Genomic DNA, 18,745 nt, shown 5'->3' on the forward strand with positions numbered 1-18,745 from the left:
AACTTAGGGATTTTGAAAATCGGTATTTTTTCACGTAGTTATTACATCTGCATGTTTATTGTATACAATTTGGAAATACGAAAAATAGAAGCCATAATTTCACCACCTAGGGAAGAGATACTTCTTCCATATAATGAATAAATTTTTTACCCCATTTTACGAGGGAGCGCGTGGAGGTTTAAAGAGGTGGGGTGTGCGTCCCAGGTCACAATCAGAAGAGATCAGAATCCGAGTCAGCCTGATTCCAAGGCCTTATTTGCAAGCACGACACTGTGTCTTCCCCCTAAAGGCACCTTTGTATTCAACTTGGGCATCCTTTGGGCAAAATATTAGAAGCAGGCATCAGCTAAAAAGCTGGGGCATGTATAAGTGTATTCATTCAAACTCACGCCTGTGTAGACAGGGTTCCAGCAGGAGCGGGCATGGCGGGCAAGCAGGAGGTGTGGACCAGGAGCGGTGCCCAGCCTGCGGGACCCCCATGCTCACCAGCTGCTCAGCTCAGCCGCAGGCCCGCCTGGAGTCCTTGCCGATCATGTCCCTGGTGTGACTCTTCTCCCATGAAGACGGTCCTCAAGTTTAAAACCCACGTTGCAGATCAAGGTGCATTAACTCCAATAGGATTTGATCAGATAAGCATTCCTGACCAATGGCAAACATCTAAATTATGGCTGTAGACCCACTTACAAAAAAAGAAGGCATTGGGGCGCCTGGGTGGCTCAATTGGTTGAGTGACTGCCTTGGGCTCAGGTCACGATCCTGGACTTCTGGGATTGAGTCTCACATCGGGCTCCCAGTTCCTTGGGGAGTCTGCGTCTCCCTCTGACCTTCAAAGAGGACAGAACGTCAGCTCCTTCTCCTAGTTACCATTTCTCCTGTTTCCCTCCTCTTCTTTATTACCCAGAAGCCTGCTTACATACGAAACAAGTTTAGATTCATCGAAGGAAACTAGTGAGCTTCATGTTGAGGTTGTGACTCAGAATGACACAGTTTAATATATTTAAAGGGAATTTAATAATTAGCTTATATAAGCACAGGACATTTCTTGCTCCCCCACCTGTTTGTTGAGCCCTCTGATATATGGAAGAGGAACAGTTTTCCACAGGATCAAGTCATTGAAATTACAGACTTTCTCAGATACAACAAGGCTTCTGACAGCTTTTTTATGAGAAGTCATGTACAGTAAGTCATCAAGTCTCTTGGCCTGACTTCACCCTGTGTAAAATGGACAGCTAACCCAATTGTGCTCAGGACTAATTTAGGAGCTGACAATGATGAGATTAATACAAAATTCAGCTTCATCCCCAATACCAGAAGCCTTTTATTTTTTTTTTAAAGATTTTTATTTATTTATTTGACAGAGAGAAATCACAAGTAGGCAGAGAGGCAGGCAGAGAGAGAGAGAGAGAGAGAGAGAGGAGGAAGCAGGCTCCCTGCTGAGCAGAGAGCCCGATGCGGGACTCGATCCCAGGACCCTGAGATCATGACCTGAGCCGAAGGCAGTGGCTTAACCACTGAGCCACCCAGGCGCCCCACCAGAAGCCTTTTAAAGAATGGCCACAAGTGGAGACTTAAGAATTAATGAAGGCTAGAAAAAGTTGCTGACATTGAAGATGTCGTGTGGATACTTCCCGTTGTGGGGGTTAAGATGGGAGAAAGGCTTTGGCTTCCCTGATCTTCTGCCTCACACCTCTGCAGGACATAGTAAGGCCAGCATGATGGCGCTTCAGGGACTCAATACGCTGGTTGAGGGCTTCTGTCCTGTCCACTTTCTCCTCCATGTCCCGGAGCAGGAGCTCCTTGCCCAGGAGCCCACACTTCTGATTCAGCTTGATGTTGTCAGCCCTCAGGCTGTCCCGGGCCTTCTTCGTCCTGGTCAGGATGTCCCTCTTCAGGGCCACCTGAGCCTCAGTTTCCAAAAGCTGTGTCTTTTTGCACATGTTTTCTATGTCCACGAAGTGTAGCTTCTCCTTCACGTGGGTTATGATCTGTACGTTGTTGGTCACTTTGTTGTGCAGTTTTAAAAGCTCCTCGTTCCGCTCCTCCACTTTTTCGTTGAAGGTCTGGTTCTCAATCTTCAGCTGTTCAAAATCAATGAGGAGCAGCCCCTCCGTCAGGTCCTCCTGAGCCTTCATCCGCGTCTCAAAGTGCACCAAGCTCTGCTTCAGCTGCACGTTCTCTAGCCTCACGGCGCTCATCTCCTTCTCCTTCTTATCCTCCAGCTCCTGGATCTGCTCCACCTCTCGCAGGGCAGCCTGGCGGCCACCACGCACCCAACAGGTGCCCATGGCCTGCGTCACCACCTGCTTCTTGAGTGCCTGGAAGCCGGCCCACTCCTTCTCCACCCTGGACAGCACCTCCCTGCACTGCTCCTGCAGCTGCTCCAGCTCCTGGTGGTACCACTCCAGGTCGTCCGCCTGCTGCTTCCTCAGCTCCTCCAGCAAGGCCAGATGGCGGAGGTATGCTTGCTCTTTCTCAGGGGCATCGGGCTCCGGGCCCTTATCGGGCACCTCGGCGGCATCCAGGCCCTTCTTCTTGCGCAGCGCCTCGGAGATCTTGTGCTGCAGGTAGTTGTTGTAGCGCTGGTAGTTGCTGCGCTCGACCACCAGCGACCGGTACTGTTCCAGGAGCTCCTCGCGCAGCTGCTGCTCCTGCAGCTTCTGCATCTCCTCCGTCCATTCCTCGTCCTCGAGGTACCGTCGCTCGCCTTCCTCCCTTTGCTGGCTTTTCGCTGGGCTTCCTTGCGCACCCCTCTCCTTGATTTCCTCGCTCTCCTCCTCCTCCCCCTGCTCAGCCTCCTGGGTCGGCGGAGCCTCTTCCCTGCCAGGGGCGGACGGCCGCCCCGAGGCGGCCAAGGGCTCTTTCTTCCGCCTCCACTTGAGCACGGCTGCCGCGGACTCCTCCTCCTCCTCTCCCTCTTCTTCCTCCTCGTCCTCCTCGTCCTTCGCCTCCCCCCGCTCCTCCTCCGCCCGCTCCTCCGGTTCCGCGGACCAGCCTCCGGGCTCCGGCGGGGCAGCCTCCTCAGGCCCGGCGTCGGCCGCCTCCCGGGGTTCCGGCTGGGTCTCAGCCTCGGTCGGCGGCTCCGGCTCCCCGGGTCCCGCCTGGTCCACAGCCTCGGGGACCTCCGGCGCTTCCCGGGCCTCGGCGACCTCGTCGCCGGCGGCGCCTCCCTCCGAAGACTCTACGGCCCCCTGCTCCGGCTCTACGGCCCCCAGCTCTGGCTCCGGCTCGAGCGGTTCGGACGGGGAGTGGGGGCCGGAGGCGGCCTTAATCCCGGACAGCTTGGAGGACAGGTTGGTCCCATCTCCGTCTTCCCCCTCTGGGTCCCCACGGTGCTCGGAGCTGCCGTCCATGTCTCTCAGGGTCAGCCGGCTTGGCGGAGCCCGGACGCCGGCTGTTGGGTTTCCAGGGGCAACCAGGGGCGCGCGCGGTGGGCCCGGCGATTGGCCGAGAGGCACGCAGACGCCCAGCCCCTTCTCCCCGCCTCCGGGGAGAGCCGACCAATAGGAAGCCGCGAGCGGGAGACGGGCGGCACTGATTGGAAGGGGGCGCGGGCTCGCGCCGCGAGGCCTTCCCGCCCATTTCCAGGCGCACGGCCTGGGGCGGGGTGGCCGGGAGGCGCTAGGAGGGACCGGCGGCCGGCGCGAGCAGCGCGCAGGCGCAGGACGGCGGGCCGGGCCCCCGCGAGGTGGCGCGCGCGGAGCGCCTGCGCGGTGCGGCCCGCGGCGGCGGCGGCAGCGGCGGCGGCGGCAGCCGGGCCGGGCCCGAGGGCGCCTGCGTGCTGAGGCGGGACGCGGCCCGGCTGGCCGGCTCCGGCGGCGCCTGGGCGGGGCGGCGCGGTGGCGGCGGGCGCGGGCGGCGGTTGCTCGAGCGCGGCGGCGGGCGCGGGCGGCGGCGCGCTGACGGCGGGCGCGGGCGCGGGCGGCGGGCGGGGGAAGATGGCGGAGCTCGGTAAGAAGTACTGCGTGTACTGCCTGGCCGAGGTGAGCCCGCTGCGCTTCCGCTGCACCGAGTGCCAGGACATCGAGCTGTGCCCCGAGTGCTTCTCGGCCGGCGCCGAGATCGGCCACCACCGGCGCTATCACGGCTACCAGCTGGTGGACGGCGGGCGCTTCACGCTGTGGGGGCCCGAGGCCGAGGGCGGCTGGACCAGCCGCGAGGAGCAGCTGCTGCTGGATGCCATCGAGCAGTTCGGCTTCGGAAACTGGGTGAGCGGCCGGCTCGACGCGCACCTGCTCGTCCCGGGCCCGCGGCGGCGGGGAGGCGGGCGGCGGCGGGGAGGCTGGTGCGGTCGGCGCCGGGTGGGTTCCGCGCCGGGTGGGCTCCGCGAGCTGGAGCGATGTGCCCAAGGGCACACAGCTGGGAAGTAGCCAGGTGGGGCTCGGGGCTGCGGCTCGGCGCCCCCAGGGCCCTCGTCCCGGCCTCAGGAGCCGTTGCATGGTGTTTGCCGAGTGCAGACGCTTTGGGCAGGAGCGCGCTGAGCCCGAGTGGCCTTGCTGGACGGTGGCAGGTCCGCAGATTTGACAGAGGCGCCCTAAGGAACGACTTGGCTCTGCCGGGGGCACAGGGGTGCTGAAGGCCAGACAGGCTTCCCCCGCGCCCTCCAGCCACTCCACCGTCCCCCTGCACTTGGCTTTGTATGCGGCCCGGTGGGCTCTGCGCTCTTGTGCCCTGGGTTCCCTGGCAGGGGCCTGTTTGTCGTGGGGTCCCCACAAGGCCCAGGACGCGGTGTGAGGAGTGCTGGGTAAGTACTGAACAAAGGAGCACAGACCCGGAGGCGTTGGTCCTGGGCTCTTGCTCTTATCAGAAGGGTTGTGTGGAGACTGAGCTGAGTGGAGAAGGTGAGAGCCAGGGTCCCTTTAGGCTTGAGGGCCCTTCGGGGGAGATTGGGTGCTCTGCTCTGGACAGTCTCTGGGGAGCTCTCTTTCCACTGGGGAGCAGGAAGCTTTCCTCCCTGTTAGAAAGGTCTCTGGCTGGATTCTGGGCCGTCTCTGCCAAGAGCTTCTGTCCACCTGCAGGCATCCTGGGAAGCAGGGAGGGGGCGCGTGACCCCAGCTCCCCCATCTTTCTATACCCTTCTACATGAGGTCCTCCTACTTCCCTGAACCAGTATTACATCTTGCTGCCATTTCTCCAGCAGTACACTTCTCCTGGGCTTCTCCCCTCATTCCCAAACCTGGCCTGATTTCCTTTCAAAAAAGTGAGCCAGCCTTCAGGGACCAACACCCATGGTGCATCCCAGGGAATCCTTACTCCTTAAAGATGCACTGCTCCCCAGAGTCTCACCTAAGTGTCAACATGGTGATCACCATCCTCCGAAAACGTCATTTTTTCTTGAAGTGCAATAATGTGCACTGAGCCTCTGCTCTCTGCCAAAGGACTTTGTAGGAGGGAAAGGCTTCTCACTGTCTTCAAGGGTCTTAAAGTGTTCTCATCTTTTGGGTCTGAGCCAGGACCTCTTGCCTAAGTTTCAGTGAGTTGACGGTGAGCTGCTGGAGGACCTCCTCCCTGTTTATCTCGTGGACATCTTGACCCTCTGTGACCCAGATCTCCTACCACCTCACTCTGTTCCTCGGGCTGCTGGAACTTGGTCCTTGGTCCTTGCAGGCCCAGTCCAGCCGCAGCTGCATGTCCAACATATTTTTAGAATCTAACCACTGGTTGCAACCTTAGTCCAGGCTGGTGCTTATCTCTTGCCTTGACCACCTCTGGGGCCTCCCAGCTGGTCTTCCTGCTTCATGCTTGTGCCCTCCAGCCCATTCCGTACGCCATCATCAGAGTGATCTTTGCAGACATGCAGTATGTCATCAGCCTCCAGTGGCTTCCAGGCCTACTTAGTTTCAATATCATGGCCAAAGGGGATCTCAGCTGCTACCCCCTCGACCATTTTTTATTTCTACTGCTCAGAGCACTCTTCCTCCAGATCCTGGGTCGTGACTGGTCTTTCTGCTTCCATGTCAGTGCTCCAAGAGACTTCTCCCCTCTCCACTCCATTCCCAGAGCACTTATCTACACAGCCGTTGCTAAAAATAGCCGAGGTGGACCCCGAGCCTTGCCGAGTGCTAGGCACTCTGCTGAGGACTTTGTTTCCCGGGATCTCTCCCAGCAGCTCTGTGCAGCTGGATTTGAGCTAGAGAGTTTGATGTCCGAGTCTGTGCTCTGGGCAGCGCTGCTTCCTAGTGTGCATTGCCTTCTCCGCCACACTGGGTGGGGACACACAAGGACCAGGCCACCTGAAGTGTGTTGGAGGAAGCATGGGGGCAGGAAGCGGGCTGTTCTCTAAAGCAGTGCTTTAGAAGCTGGCGTGTGCCCAGGAATTACCTGGGCAGCTTGTTCCCATGCAGATTCCTGCTCCAAGCAGCCAGCGGTCTCAGCTGTTACAGGAGACAAAGCCGCAGGAGGAGGGGCGCCCAGGGTCCTCTTCCTGCCGAACCCCTTGTGGGGGCGGGATGGGGGCAGGGATTTTGCATCCTAACCACGCCTGGTGCGTGGCCAGGCTGCAGGCACTAGTGTCTCTCGGGCCACCTGCTCTGCCCACTAGACTTACCCGTGCTTTACCTGAGGCTTTCCGCAGCTCCGAGACATGCAGCGTCCTTCTGAGCAGACTCCATGGCTGTGTGTGCAGAAGGGATGTGCCCCATGTATGCTCCATCCCGCCTGTGCCAGCTTGGATGGAGTGCACACCTGATTTTGGGCTCCTCCCCACAGCTCCAGGGCTGGGTCTGCAGTGTACAGCTGCAGTCAGAGGGTTTCAGATGCTTGTGGGGGCTGCCTCGGCTTTTCTCATGGTGAAGCCAGGGCTCAGATGCAGGCCCCGCTGACTGCAGAGTCTGGGCCTTAACCTCTGGGTATAAGAGCATTAAGTGCTGCAGGGCAGGGGCTGGGAGCTTAGGGCTGCGGCTAAAGGCATGGCTGGCCTGCAGAGCTGCTTGGAGGGGCAGGGTCTTGACCTGGCTCAGCGGGAAGCAGGGAGAGGACCCGGGGAGGGTGGGAGCTCGGTGTCGCGGGCTGGGCTGCAGTGTGGGGAGTGGCAGCACACACATCAGTGGAAGCGATGCAGTTGAAGGTGAGGCCGGTCGCTGTCATTTTTCAGATGGCACATGTGATCTGTCACCTCCGAGTGGCACTGCTTTGTGTGGGATTCAAGGGGTGGGGTGATGGCGGCCAACCTGTTGGGGGGAGGCTGCTTCTGAAGTCTGGCGCTGTTGCTCCCATTCGTCCTGGCTGTGGGGTGCTCGCTGTGACGCTGGGGGGGTTGGGGGCGAGCTGTGTAGCTAGGCTTGGACACTGGGCCCCGGCCTTCAAGCGTGTGTGGGAAGGTGCCTGGGAATGCGACAGCGGGGAAGGGGCCGGTGGTTGGCGAGCCAGACTGCTGTCACCAGGGGCTTCCAGAGCCTCGAAGCAGCCGGTTTTGTGGTGGGTGCTAGTTGTGTTCCGAGTCAGCAGACACAATCTTGCTGGAAGCCGCTGTGGCTAATGAAGGAATGTGGCAGAGCTGGAAGCTGACTCAGGTATTCCGACTCCATGCCCTGAACCTCACTGAGCACGGGCAGAGTCCTGGATTCCGTGGGGTTCGGGAATCCCAGGGGCCCCCAGATCTCCTGAACTGGCATCTGTATGGGGGGGGGTCTGGAAATAGATGTTGTTGGAGTGAGTTCCGGTGTGGCCCATGGGGCCACATTGGGGAACCGCGGGAACAGTCACCTCACCGAGGCAGAGGCCCGTGTGTGTTGATGGGAATGGGTAAGCCTGTTCCTTGAGCATCCTTTTGGTGGGTTCCTACTTACGTTTGTGGATGGAGAGGCTAAGGGAGGAGCCTGGGTGGAGAAAGCTGCCAGAAGTGATGGGGTCTACAGGGCAGTGGTTCCGGAACACCCTGGAGGGCTTGCTAAAACAGACATGCTCTGGGGCGCCTTGGTGGCTCAGTGTGTTAAAGCCTCTGCCTTCGGCTCAGGTCATGATCCCAGGGTCCTGGGATTGAGCCCTGCATCGGGCTCTCTGCTTGGCGGGGACTCTGCTTCCTCCTCTCTCTTGCCTGCCTCTGCCTACTTGTGATCTCTCTCTGTCAAATAAATAAATAAAATCTTAAAACACACACACACATGCCCAGCACCCCCTCCGGGCTCTGTAGGTCCCCTCTGGGGTCGGGATAGAATTTGCATTTTTAACAACTTGGGTGATGCCTGTGGGCTGGGGGTTCATACCCACGACCCGAGATCGAGTTGCAGGCTCCGCTGACCGAGCCAGCCGGGTGCCCCTGGTTTTAGTCATCTTTAAGTGCCCAGTTCAGTGACATTAAGTACGTTCATGTCATTGGGTGACATCACCACCGTCCATCTCCAGAACTTTCCCATCACAGACAGAAACTGCCTGTTATGTAACACCTCCCGGCTTCCCCCACCCCAGCTCTGGACACCCACTATTCTGCTTTCCATCTCTGTGAATTTGACTACTCTGGGGACCTCGTAGAGAAAAACGCTGCAACATTTGTCCTTTTATGACTAGTTCAGGTCCCTCCGCGTAACCCTTTGAGGTTCGTTCATGTAGCGGGCGTCACTGTGTCCTGTGAGTGTAAGGTTGATGGCCATCCCACTGCCCATCTGATTGGTCAGGCGCCTGGGCCGCTCCTGCTGTTGGCTGCTAGGGGTCCTCCGCAGTGAATATAGGTGTGCAGACCTCTCTTGAAGTCCGCACTTGTCATCCTTTTATTTATTTTAATTTTTATTTTTTAAAAGATTTTATTTATTTATTTGACAGGGAAATATCAGAAGTAGGCAGAGAGGCAGGCAGAGAGAGAGGGGGAAGCAGGCTCCTTGATGAGCGGAGAGCCCGATGCGGGGCTCGAACCTAGGACCTTGAGATCATGACCTGAGCTGAAGGCAGAGGCTTAACCACTGAACCCCCCAGGTGCCCCTTGTCATCCTTTTAGATCACTACCTTGTGGCAGGGCAGAGTCACCTGGTTATGTTTTGAGGCTGTGCGCTGCTGTTAGCCCTCTGTGAGGCTTGCTCTCAGGTTTACTTGATACGGAAGTCTCCGTCCCCTTGAAGGCCGGTCACAGCTGTGGGGGCTGCTTAGTTCTCTTGAGTGGAGACAGGAGGACAGGGCACCTGGAACTGAGGCCTGCGGAACTTTCCATGTGCATGAATCAGTGAACAGGAGCAGGGGCCAAGGGAAATAGGGTTCCTGGAATGGCTGGGATCTTGTAAGGATAGATGACAAGCCGCTGTTAGTCCTCAGCCTCTGATGTGGGCGGTGGCACCGACCACCAGCTTGTCTGCGGGAGAGGGGGCCGCGCTGGGGGTGGCCGCAGCTTTCGCTCCAGACTGGCGAGTGCCCCATCCTTCCGGCCCCTGCGAGGCAGGCAGTCCTTCTGTTTCCTTGGAGAATGACCGAAAGGGGCTGCAGCAGGCAGGCCCGAACCACACCCAAAGCCATGGTCAGCTGGGAGCTGAGGCCCTGGGTGGCCAGGCCAGCAAAGGGTGAAGTGACGCTGGGCTCGCGGGTGCACGTATCCAGCTCAGGAGGAGCAGACAGGTATCCCGCTGTATGGGCTTTCCCTCCTCTTTCCTCTGGGCCTGAGCAGTCCCTCCTTGTCCCTTAGGTGAAAGCTAATCCATCGGCCCTTCATCCTTCCCTGGCCCTGTGCAGGCCTTTGCTCCTTCCTGCTGCTCCTGGGGACTCTGCTCCCTAGGTGGCTCTGCCTGCACAGTCTGCTCCCCTGGGGTGCCCCAGGTTTGTGAGCTGGGCCTTCGGGCTGCTTCTGTCCTTTGAGGAAGAAGGCAGCCCTGCCTCGGAGTCTGGATCCCCAGTGCTGGGGAGGAAAGAGCCCAGGCCTCCTGGGGTGGTGTTTGGTGCTCTCGGGGAAGGTGAAGGCCACCCAAGTTCTGGGGGAGGAGCTGGTTTGGCCGTGGGCCGCAGAGGCTGGAGGTGGACTGGCCCAGCCAAGGTGTCATGGGCATGGGGCCATGGTCTGGCCCTGTTCTGCCGTTTAAAGGGTCTGGAAGCGTTTGACTGCAGAGGTCTCCCCGTGGTGTGTACTGAGCCAGCACCCCGCCAGAGGCCCCGTGGTGATAGGGCCGTGTGCCCCGGAGCAGGATTGTCTGCTGCAGGAGCCCCGGGGGCCTCTGGGAGACCACACCAGATGCTACATGCTGAAGCGCTTACCTGTCACTGTGACAGGCCTTATGTTGTCCCTGAGAGGGGAGGGACCACAGGCCCAGAAGCAGGAGGGGAGAGGATGAGGATTGTAGTCTGGGGGTGGTTGAGCTACAACCTGCACCCCACCTGGGGTGTGGGGGCTGCTGCAGGCTCCAGAGAGGACGAGCTGGGTGTGGGGTAAGAACGTGTTGTGGGAGTGACACCCACAGCTTTCTTGTGGTGGTGTTCGTGTGTGCATGTCCTCTCTGCTGTGACCTGTCGTGATGTAGGGACCAGCACTTGTGTGACTCACGTGAGGAGCCGGAGGCAGAGAGGTGAAGTCACTTGTCCAGGGTCCTCAGCCATGAGGGGTGGCGCCAGGTCTGGGACCCAAGCCTGTGCACACAGAGAAAGAGAGCATCCGGCAAGGGTTTGGGGCCGCTGGCCTGGATGGTGGGACGGGTTGTGTGGGGTCCGGCGGGAGCCAGACAGGGGTCTGAGACTCCGTGTCATGGACAGGTCAGGCCTCCCACATGCTCAGACTTTGGAGGCTGTTGAAACGGTGTATCAAAGGCTAATGTAACTCGGAGTTGCTGACTTCAAGTCTGCCAAATAAGGATATAATAATATCCTATCCGATTAATTCTCTCTCACCATTTTCCAGAAAGAAAAGACTATCTTAGTACTCTCCAAACAAGAACGACATCATCTCGGAATGAAGAACTGTCCTTTAAATGGAAGAGTTTAGCTCTAAGGGAAAGCCTTAGTTGTCCCGAGGTTTTCAGTTTCCCCTCGATCATGGGCCAGTCTGGTGGGAGCTGTAGTGGACTCCCTGATAGGAGCCTTTGGAGGTTTGTCATCGGTGGGAGTGACCTCGCGGGCTTGCACCTGTCGGGGGGGATGTGTGCACAGAGCAGTGGGCGGCATCCATTCCAGGGGAAAGGAGGACACGGCTGCGGGTGCCTGCAGGCCACGGCACAGGGGCGGGGTGGGGGGCGGCTGACGCTGACGATGGTTGCTCTGACTGCCCTCCCCTTCCCGTCCCTGTTCCCGGGCTGGAGGCCTCTCCGTGAGCCATGGGAAGGCCGGAAGGAGGCCAGACCACCACAGAAGGCTGTGGAGTCCTGACTCACTAGGGTGCTCACTTCCTGTCCCTGAGAGCCAGCACCCTGGGGGGAGTCTGGTGACCTTGGACTGTAGACTTGAGGGCCATTCAGTGTCCTAGAAGTGTGTTTTCCTTCATTTCTCTAAGGACTCTGAGGAAGCAGCATATCTAGCCTTACCTTTTTCCAGGGGTGGGTATCCTTTTCTTAGTGAGGATGAAGGGGCAGAACCTGGGATTCTGTCTCTACTGACTATGGGCTCCTCACCCCTGTGCTGCCCTGTGTCAGAGAACACCAGCTGCAGGGTACACTCGTGTCCCTTGTTCAGTTGTAGGTGTACTTGAGTTGTCTGTACTCCAGGTCTGTCCCCCCAGACCCACTTTTGTTGCTTCTGCCTGCCCATCTGTGCGTCTGTCCGTTCCTCCATCCATCCGTCATCTAGATTAAGCGGAAACTTTGACCTTGATCATGTGCTCAGCAGCTGTTGCAGGTGACACCAGGGCGGTGACAGCACACTTGTGCCCCTTGTGGGAGGTGGGCAGGTTTCACGTGACAGCTGACGTGTGCGGACGGGAGAGGACAGTGTGGCGGGCAGGTGCCAGCGTGGGGTGGGGTGCTGCAGCTCCTGCTGTTTTTAGTCATAAACACACTTGTAAAGTGTGTTCCTCACTGTCACCTAGTACCATGGAACCTGTCTGCTCTCTGTGGATTCTGTTTAGAACCAGAGCTGTGTCATCTCTCCCGTGCAGACAATTCTCTTGTGATCTTCTTCTGTTTCCAGGGCTTTGAGAAATGAGGGTTTTGTGTGTTTTCCTGGGCCTTTCTTGATGGTCATGAAACAAACACGGCAGCCCAGGGGCAGGATTCTCTCTCAGCAGCAGCTGCTGGCCAGTGTAGTGTTGGCCATGGCCTTTGAGGTTGTCGGGCAGCGGGTAAGGGTGATAGGTGACAGATTCCTGGGCTCCTGGTGACAAGGTGCTAGCCACTCTGATTTTGGTTCCTGGCTTTTTAAGTACTCATCACCTGAGTCTGTCCGAGAGCCAGAGTCTGCCTCGACGTGAAGAGGGTCTGTGCATCCAAAGTGCCCACATGGCCGGCTGGCCTGCTCCTTGGCTGGCCCAGGGCCCCAGGAGGGTGCTTGTCTGCTGAGTGCACGTTGCCCTTGTCACGGGCCTGTGACCACAGATCCACACCACACCCACCGTGGACAGGGCAGCTTTCCCACATGATGGAACAGCCTTCTCTTGAACGCTCTGTGTTTTCTTTTCTAATGTTTGGATGTCAATCTTATACCGCTAAACAAAATTGCGAGGCAGAATTTATCTTTACTTTTTGGCGGCTCGTGGGTGGGCTTAGTTGGTGAAGTATTCGATTATTTTTTTTTTTTTAAAGATTTTACTTATTTATTTGACAGAGAGAGAGAGATCACAAGCAGGCAGAGAGACAGGCAGAGAGAGAGAGGGAAGCAGTCTCCCCGCTGAGCAGAGAGTCCGATGCGGGGCTCAATCCCAGGACCCTGAGATCATGACCTGAGCCGAAGGCAGAGGCCTAACTCACTGAGCAACCCAGGTGCCCCGAAGTTCGATTCTTGATTTTGGCTCAGGTTGCCGTGATCTCAGGTCCGTGAGGTGAGGTCGAGCCCCGCGCCAGGCTCTATGCTCAGCGTGCAGTTGGCTTGAGAGCCTCTCTCTCCTCACTGTCTCTCCCCTACCCCACTCTCCCTCTTTCTCTCTCTCTAAAAAAAGAAAAACTAATTTAATTTTATTTTATTTTCTTTTTTTTTTTTTTTAAAGATTTTATTTATTTATTTGAAAGACGGAGATCACAAGTAGGCAGAGAGGCAGGCAGAGAGAGAGAGGGAGGGAAGCAGGCTTCCTGCGGAGCAGGGAGCCCGATGCGGGGCTCGATCCCAGGACCCTGAGATCATGACCCGAGCCAAAGGCAGCAGCCCAAACCACTGAGCCACCCAGGCGCCCCTTAATTTTATTTTCTAAAAATAACTTTTATTTTCAATTTACCCAAAAAAGTAAAACAATAGTATGTGGAGTTCCCACGTATGTTCCTCTCATAACCCTCCCGAAATAGCGGCATTTCGCAGAGATGTGGTGTGGCTCCAGAAAGCAGGGTGCTGACCTTGGCTCAGAGCCACTCACTCATGCACAGACCGGCCTGGGGTCCTACCCAGGACACCCCAGTGATGTCGCTGATGGGTCTCTTCAGGTCACGGTTCTTTTCTTGTCTCGTGACTGTGACGCGCTGGAGGGGTGCTGGCTGGTGTTTTGTAGAATATTCTGTAATTCGGGTCTGGCTGCTGTACTCTGGTGCTGAGGCTGAGATACCTGGGCTGGGCCGTGGGACAGCGTGGGACAGGGTCACTCTTCAGACTCTCCCTCCTCCCCACTGTGGGATTTCTCCTTATCACTTAGAATTGGACACAGTGTTCTTGAGGATGACAATGGTCAGGCCGGAAGCTGGTGTCCAGTGGAGTGGCTCCCTCCCCAGCCCCTCTGCCCCAGGTTCCTCCAGCCCTTTGGATGACAGCAGTGGCATGCGCACACACATTCTGTGTTGTGTTGCCAGCTGCTGGGCGTGTGAGAGGGGACACTAGCTGGGGACAGGAGGTCTTGTATGGCCCTGCTCTGGCCCAGAGCTTTCAAGGCCCTCTGTGGTTTCCATCCCCTGCTCTCGCTCCCACGGTGTCAGAGTTGATGGCAAGAACCTCTAACCAGTAACACACCTTGGTTTGGTCAAGTTAGTCAACTTGACTACTCAGAATCTTTCTGTTTTTCAGGATTTCAGTTTTCTCTGAAACACAGGGGTTCTGCCATCCACTCATTTTTGAAAGGCAGATTGCTGAGTTTCAGGCTGAGGGGACTTTTGCTAGGGGGCAGCTGGTGCTTCTGGATGCTGGCTGGGTAGCCCGCTGCGCAGGTCTCACTGGGCCAGGCTGGCGGCAAGGCCTGGGGCCCGACTTCCAACCGGGTGAGCTTGGATGTGTGGCCCAGATCCCCCGAGCCTCTGCTGAAGGGGTTCCTCCTCACCCAGGAGGCTCCCTGGATGCTGGACTCGGAAATTTGTAGTGGCTGCAGGCCCTCACTGAGGCTGTGGTGAGGGATGGTGAAGACCCTGGGCCCGTACAACCTCTGGCTGTGCGGCTGGGCCCTGGAATCTTGGACCGGGAGCATGTGGGCATTGCTGCTGCCTGGACAGCCTTGTGAGGCTGTGTTTCCCTCCTGAACGGGCAGCTGTCAGGGCTGGTATTCTTCTGGTGTAGCTCATCAGGGTGGAAGAATGCCCACTGGCTAGCTCGCCCCTCTGAGCAGGACCTGAGCTGGGCCCCTCACAGGGGCGCTAAGCCTCTGGGCACTCTGTCCACAGTGCCCGTGGCAGGTGCAGGGTGGGTGCTAGGGCTGACTCCTGTCTCCTTACTGGAAGGAACCCAAGGCCCAGAGATGGGAAGTGACTAACTTGGGTCATATGGTGGTGGCCATAGATGCTTGGGATGGTTGTGACTTGGTTTTTTGGGGGGGTTCTTTTTTTGGGGTGGGGTGAGGTTAATGGTCCCTGGGAAAATACAAACAGATTTGATGCAAACAGTAACATTTTAAAGAAGTTAATCATGGACACAGTTCTTCCCCAAAAGACCAGAATCTGGTGTTTATTCTAATCTTCCCTGCCTTGGAGCCCTGCCCTTGGGACTCAGGCCCCACACAGGTTCTTTTCCCTCCCAGGAGCGCTTCCCTCCCATGGTGCCCGGTGTGTCCTCAGTCCTCAACCCGAGTGGACTGGCTGGTTTCTGGGAGTCCAGTTTGGCCTTTGGGGCTGCAGAGACCAACCTGATCTCACAGGACTAAGGGGCAAGGACACAGAGCAGTGGCGTTGGGCCCTGGCGGCTGCTAAAATGGCAAAGCCGGGTGCAGGGTGAGTGGAGGCTGGAGGCAGGGGCTGAGTGGCTGCCGGTGAATGAGTGCGCATTTTGGGCAGCTCCTTTGTGAAGTGGCTTTAGCGGTTGACTAAGGAAGAGGCCTCTTGGCAGAAGGAAAAGATTGGGGGAGTTGTATAATTTCCTCTCATTAATAACCCTCGTGTTCATAGGTCACCTCCTACAGGCATGTGTGCTCACAGCCCATGGCAGATTCCAGCTACCTAACTGTGGAGCCTGTCACCAGTGATGCCCCGCCCCTTGAAAAGGCACAGCTGGTCCCTGGCACAATCACCCAGGAAGGGGATAGGCTGCCACCCCCCTGCACTCCCAGGGGCTGGGTCCTTTTGGTTCCTGGAGGCAGGCAGCACCATACAGCAGGGTCCGTCTTGTGCGGGAAGCTGTGGTTGGGGAGCCCTGGTGGGCCTGGGAAAAGGCGGGGCAGCTGGGGTGCTCCCTGACCCCGCCCAGAGTGCAGGGTTTGATGTGTAGCCAGGAGGCCACCATAGGTGGGCCCCAGGAGAGCGGAGTCCAAGGGGTGATGTGGGCCCGGTGTCAGCGCGCTGGCAGGTGGCGCCACCTTCGTACCCCTTCTGCCGTTTAGTGTCCGTAGCCCCGTGCTGAGCCTGGCTGCAAAGAGCACACCGCCTGGGGCCCCTTGGGGGCTGGGGTGACACAGGCCGGAAGTGGGCACATGCGCCACGCCGACCTGCGTTTTAACCTGTGGTCCCTGTTGTTGCAGGAGGACATGGCCGCGCACGTGGGAGCTTCCCGCACGCCGCAGGAGGTGATGGAGCATTACGTAAGCATGTACATCCACGGCAACTTGGGGAGAGCCTGCATCCCCGACACCATCCCCAACCGGGTGACCGACCACACGTGCCCCGGCGGAGGGCCCCTGTCCCCCAGCCTCACCACCCCCTTGCCTCCCCTAGACATCTCGGTGGCTGAGCAGCAGCAGCTGGGCTACATGCCGCTGCGTGACGACTACGAGATCGAGTACGACCAGGATGCCGAGACGCTCATCAGCGGGCTCTCGGTCAACTACGACGATGAGGACGTGGAGATCGAGCTCAAGCGCGCGCACGTGGACATGTACGTGCGCAAGCTGCGGGAGAGGCAGCGGCGCAAGAACATCGCGCGTGACTACAACCTAGTGCCTGCCTTCCTGGGCAAGGACAAGAAGGACAAGGAGCGGCCGGCCAAGCGCAAGGTCACAAAGGAGGAAAAGGAGCTGCGGCTCAAGCTGCGCCCGCTCTACCAGTTCATGTCATGCAAGGAGTTTGACGACCTGTTCGAGGGCATGCACAAGGAGAAGATGCTGCGCGCCAAGATCCGCGAGCTGCAGCGTTACCGGCGCAACGGCATCACCAAGCTGGAGGAGTCAGCCGAGTATGAGGCGGCGCGCCACAAGCGTGAGAAGAGGAAGGAGAACAAGAGTGCGGCCGGAGCCCGGCGGGGCAAGGAGGACGGCAGGGATGGCGAGTTCGCGGCCATCGAGCACCTGCCGGGCTTTGAGCTGCTGTCGGACCGTGAGAAGGTGCTCTGCAGCTCCTTGAACCTGAGCCCAGCACGCTACGTGACCGTGAAGACCATCATCATCAAGGACCACCTCCAGAAGCGGCAGGGCATACCTTCCAAAAGCCGCCTTCCGAGCTACTTGGACAAAGTCCTAAAGAAAAGGATTTTAAACTTCCTCACGGAGAGCGGGTGGATATCCAGGGAGGCCTCCTGAAAGCCCGTGGCTCTGCGGGGAGCCTAGAGGACTGGGGGTGTGGGAGGGGGAGGAGGTGCTCTTTTTTAAGCAGATTGAGTTCCTTTCTTTTAGGCTATAAATTCTGCTCATGGTCCTCTGAAAGAAGCAATAGTAACGATTTTATGCCGGATCATGGGGGAAGCCGACACATGTATATTTTAACTTAGTCCTAAAGTCACACCTCCAGATGACGATTTGCCTTTCCATGTTCAGTTTGGGGAATATTATGAGATTGGGTCATTTCCCTTTGTGTCTTCCCTTTGGTACGCAACTCTTGGGCTGTGGGGGAAAGGAGCAGCTTTCTGCTGGGCCGGCCAGCCACCAGCTTGGCCCTGTGATGTGACCTCTAGCTGGCTGCCGGGGACGCCCTTGGGGGGCCCACTGCCAACCCCGCGGACACCCCAGCACAGCCCCAGCACGCGGCACTTTACATGGGGGCCAGGGTGGGGCAGGTGGGAAGTGAGGCTGGAGAACCACATGAAGTTTCCTCGGGAGCTTTAGAGGAAGAGTAGGTGGAACACAATGTCCAAAGGAGCTTCCCCTTGACCCCTACAGCCAGAGTCGCGCTTGTGATGCCAGAGCCTGGAAATGCCCCTGGCCTCTTTGGGGGGTAGCAGAGCGTTGGAGCCTGTGGGTTCACCTCAGGGCCAGCACAGGATCCCCCCCCAACAGACTCCCTGGTGTGTGGGGAGGGGTGCTCTGGAGGAGCTGGGAGGACTAGTGTGGGTGCCAGAACTCTGAGCCAGCCTTTGGGGTGCTGCTCCTTGCTCTTGTACTTGCAGTACTAAGCACCCCATTTACTTGGAAGAACTCATAGTGGAGGGCTCTTGAGTTCTGCAGTCCATTTCCTCCAGAATTCTTATGGTGGTTGCAATAACCTTTTTCATGGAAACTCTGATCTTGACCGTGCTAGCCAGGCTAAGTGTCCTACTGTAGGTGGCCCCCAGCACTCTGCAGACTGGCCAGGCTGGACAGGGCTGCACCCACAGCAGGCTCTGCATGAGCAGGCGAGGCCCCACGGGGCTTCTCTGGGTCCTGCTCTTGAACCGCCCAGCTTCTGCCTACTCCTGTCGTCTCCTCAGGGGCCCCGCTTCTGTAGATGGACACAGTGCCTTCCTTCCGGGAACTTAAGTCTGTCATCTGTCTTCCTGCTGCTCAGTGCTGCTTCTCCTGGCCACGGCCCTGCTCTAGGGCCAGGGTGACTGCAGACCCCAGCGCTCTTGTTCTTCCTGGCGCTCATCCTGCCTCTCTTGCCCCCATAGCTCCCAAGAGACTGTTGACCTCCCACAATGTTCAGGCTTGCAGTTACATTAAAGTGAAGTTATTTGAAAGACAAAAGAAAAAAAGACCCTCATCATTTCCAAGGACTTAATTACGGTGCCTTTTCCTTTCTTTTTACATCCTTCTGTCCCCCAGGGTAAATTTTTCAGCATTAAATAAAACATTTAAAATATATCATATGTGGCTTTAGTTGTACTGTGCATGCTGGCCGGTAGTGCTCCCTGTTAGCCAAGCCCCGGGCTTTTGTGACTGTAGGAGAAAGAGCGAGCAGGGGTGGTACTCACGAGGCCTCCTCCTGTTGTCCCCTCTGTGGGCTCACTGCGGCGACAGTCGCACGGCACAGAGCGCAGGTTTGGTCTGCCCCTGAGCAATGATGGGGATGTTGCCTCTCACTTGCGCTTCTGGCCCCTGGGAACCTTCTAGAACTGTGGACCCTCAGGCCTTGGAGCAAGGCCCTGAGACCAGTCAGGCAGGGCCCTGCTGCTGGCAGGCAAGCTGGTTGGGCAGCTTGGGCTGCAGCTCCTCCCACCTTGAGATTTACTCATT

The 18,745-nt window shown here is 57.8% G+C and overlaps 2 protein-coding genes across 2 annotated transcripts; one reads left to right on the plus strand and one right to left on the minus strand.

Moving 5' to 3' along the window:
* Positions 1–960: 960 nt before the first annotated feature.
* On the minus strand, positions 961–3,510 carry CFAP184 (cilia and flagella associated protein 184). The gene is made up of 2 exons (XM_082728969.1): positions 1,541–3,510; positions 961–1,315 (listed from the first exon to the last, which is right to left on the minus strand). Exon 1 carries the CDS (start codon positions 3,348–3,350, stop codon positions 1,641–1,643), a length of 1,710 nt encoding a protein of 569 aa, XP_082585095.1. The 5' UTR covers positions 3,351–3,510; the 3' UTR covers positions 961–1,315; positions 1,541–1,640.
* A 330-nt stretch (positions 3,511–3,840) lies between these two features.
* Positions 3,841–18,373, plus strand: TADA2B (transcriptional adaptor 2B). The gene is made up of 2 exons (XM_082727530.1): positions 3,841–4,205; positions 15,905–18,373. Exons 1-2 carry the CDS (start codon positions 3,936–3,938, stop codon positions 16,895–16,897), a joined length of 1,263 nt encoding a protein of 420 aa, XP_082583656.1. The 5' UTR covers positions 3,841–3,935; the 3' UTR covers positions 16,898–18,373.
* Positions 18,374–18,745: the final 372 nt, after the last annotated feature.

The sequence above is a fragment of the Mustela nivalis genome (genome assembly GCF_964662115.1).
Source record: "Mustela nivalis genome assembly, chromosome: 4".
NCBI classification, from domain to species: Eukaryota; Metazoa; Chordata; class Mammalia; order Carnivora; family Mustelidae; genus Mustela; species Mustela nivalis.